At 42.5% G+C, this 2,572-nt stretch overlaps 1 protein-coding gene across 1 annotated transcript; it reads left to right on the forward strand.

Moving 5' to 3' along the window:
* Positions 1 to 2,068: 2,068 nt before the first annotated feature.
* On the forward strand, positions 2,069 to 2,572 carry LOC137995453 (uncharacterized). The gene has a single exon (XM_068841001.1). The coding sequence runs from the start codon at positions 2,069 to 2,071 to the stop codon at positions 2,570 to 2,572; it is 504 nt and encodes a 167-aa protein (XP_068697102.1).

Consider the following 2,572-nt stretch of genomic DNA (forward strand, 5'->3'; position numbering starts at 1 on the left):
GTTTCTGTTTTTTCTTCAATTTTTCCATCCATTTGGTTTTCAGAGCTCTTAAAGCTACATTTTAACTGTCACGTTGGTTTTGGGTGGTTTTGGGTGGTTCCATGTTTTAGTAACTACGAGAAACTGAAAACCAAAGGAAAGCGAATTCAGAAAAACACGACACTTACAAGATCTGTGTGGCTCTCCGTGTAATCTCTACACGCCTGACCGAAGTTATCGAAGAAGATGATGACCATTTAATGCAACAGCTTGCACAATTCTGGAAGATAGAAGGCTATGGTGGATTTACAAACTGTGAGGTTTCCATATCATTAGAGGACAAGAGAGCTCTTGCAGTTATGGAAAGACCGTCAACGATGGTAAACGGTCATTACCAGATAGCCCTACCTTGGAAAGAACCAAACACTCACTTGCCTAATAATCGATGTCTAGCAGAACGGAGGCTTTCCTTGTTGAAGAAACGGTTTTTGCGAGATAGCAAGCTTTTTGAAGGGTACAAAGCTGCTATAGAAAGTTACTTGAATAAAGGAAACGAAAGGAGAGTACCGGATGATGAGCTTAATACTGAAGAAAGTTTTCAACAAACCAGGGAAGACACGAGTGGTCTTTGATTCTGCAGCTTAATTAAGGGGAGTTAGTTTGAACGATGAACTTTTAAGCGGGCCAGACTTAACAAATTCGATCGTAGGTATCCTGACAAGATTCCGTGAAAATCCAGTTGCATTGGCGGCAGATATAAAAAGCATGTTTCACCAAATCAAAGTACCACCCGCTGACCGAGATGCCTTTAGATTTTTATGGTGGCCAAACAGTGACCTTAGCCAAATTCCAGTGCACCATCGTATAAAGGTACACTTCTTAGCGCCACATCCTCCCCCAGTTGTTCCAATTTTGCTTTAAGAAAGACAGCAGAAGACAAAAAAGACGAATTTGCTATTATCAAGACTGTTGAAAGAGACTTCTACGTAGATGACTGTCTCAAGTCCTCAGAACAAGCTGTTAGTCTTGTCAATGATCTTTGTGATCTTCTTAGAAGGGCGAGTTTAGGCTTACCAAGAGGCAGTGCAACAGACCAGAAGTCCTTCAGTCCATCCCAAAAATCGAGAGAGCTCAATCCATGTTGAACCTCGATTTGTTGAAAGACGCTCTACCAATTCAGCGAGCGTTGGGAGTTAAGTGGGATATGGAAAATGACAAGTTTATATTTGACGGGGTTCTCAAGGACAAGCCCACAACTCGGAGAGGCATACTTTTTCCCCTCGTAAGTTCTGTACATGATCCGCTTGGGTTCCTGGCGCCAGTTGTCCTACCTACAAAGAAACTGCTTCAAAATTTATGTAGACAGAAACGTGGATGGGATGATCCAATTAGTGAAGGCGACAGAGAAAGATGAGAAAATTGGAAGAAAAAGTTGCCCAGTCTTGCTGGAATTGCAGTAAATAGATGTCTTAAACCGATCAACTTTGAAGAACTGAAATATTTCGAGCTGCATAACTTCGCCGACGCTTCTCAATTTGCTTATGGAGCAGTTTCCTACCTCAGAATGGTGGATTCAAAGGACAACAACCATTGCGCGTTTCTCATGTGAAAATCTCGCCTAGCTCACTTGAAGCCTATGACTGTTCCGAGATTGGAATTATTGGCCGCAGTGCTTTCCGTGCAGTTGAACAAAACCCTTAAGGAAGACCTTGACATTGTGGTAACACGATCGATGTTTTGGACGGATTTCACTTGCGTTCTCCAGTACATACGCAACACAACGAAGAGGTTCGGCACAATTGTTGCCAACAGGCTGGCCATCATTCACGAGAATTCCACATCCCACCAGTGGAGATCAGGTCTCAATTGATAAAATTAACGTAAACAGCAGATGGTTCAATAACCGCCAGTTCTTAACACAGAGAGAAAAATCTTGGCCTCTTGATCCTACTCTTCGTCAGCAAGAATTAATAGATGAAGATCCCGAAGTTAAACATGACCTGCAACATTGCTGTTTGGCGTTAACAAATCAAGGAGATTTTGACGTCTTTTCGAGGTTAATTCAGCGGTTTTCCTCACGGGAAAAACTATGAAAGGTTACAGCCTGGCTTCTGCGATTCAAATCGTGACTCGTTGTGAGATACCTGAAGAGTCCTGCATTCCTTCAGAAACAACCACATGTGTCTTGTCTGTTCAAGAAGTGAAAACTGCAGAAAAGGAAATATTCAAGCACATGCAAAGAAATTCCTTCTCAGACGTTGTAAAGGCCTTGCAGCGATTAGATCAGCCACAATCCCCACGCCAAATGACTTCTGAACTAAAGGATTTAAAGACGCCAAAATCTATGCGTAAACTTCACGTGGTATTTGATAACGATGGAATTCTCCGAGTTGGAGGGAGATTAGAAAATGCACCAGTTGAGTACGAGAACAAGCATCCAATTATTCTGCCTTACCGCCATCACGTTACAGAATTGATCATTCTTCAGTATCACCAAAGAGCTGGTCATCTTGGTCAAGAGTACGTCGCAGCCAGTCTACGCCAACTATACTGGATTATCAAGGGACGTTCAGCACGAACAGTTAATGGCTAA

Source organism: Montipora foliosa, chromosome 3 (genome assembly GCF_036669935.1).
Source record: "Montipora foliosa isolate CH-2021 chromosome 3, ASM3666993v2, whole genome shotgun sequence".
Lineage (NCBI taxonomy): Eukaryota > Metazoa > Cnidaria > Anthozoa > Scleractinia > Acroporidae > Montipora > Montipora foliosa.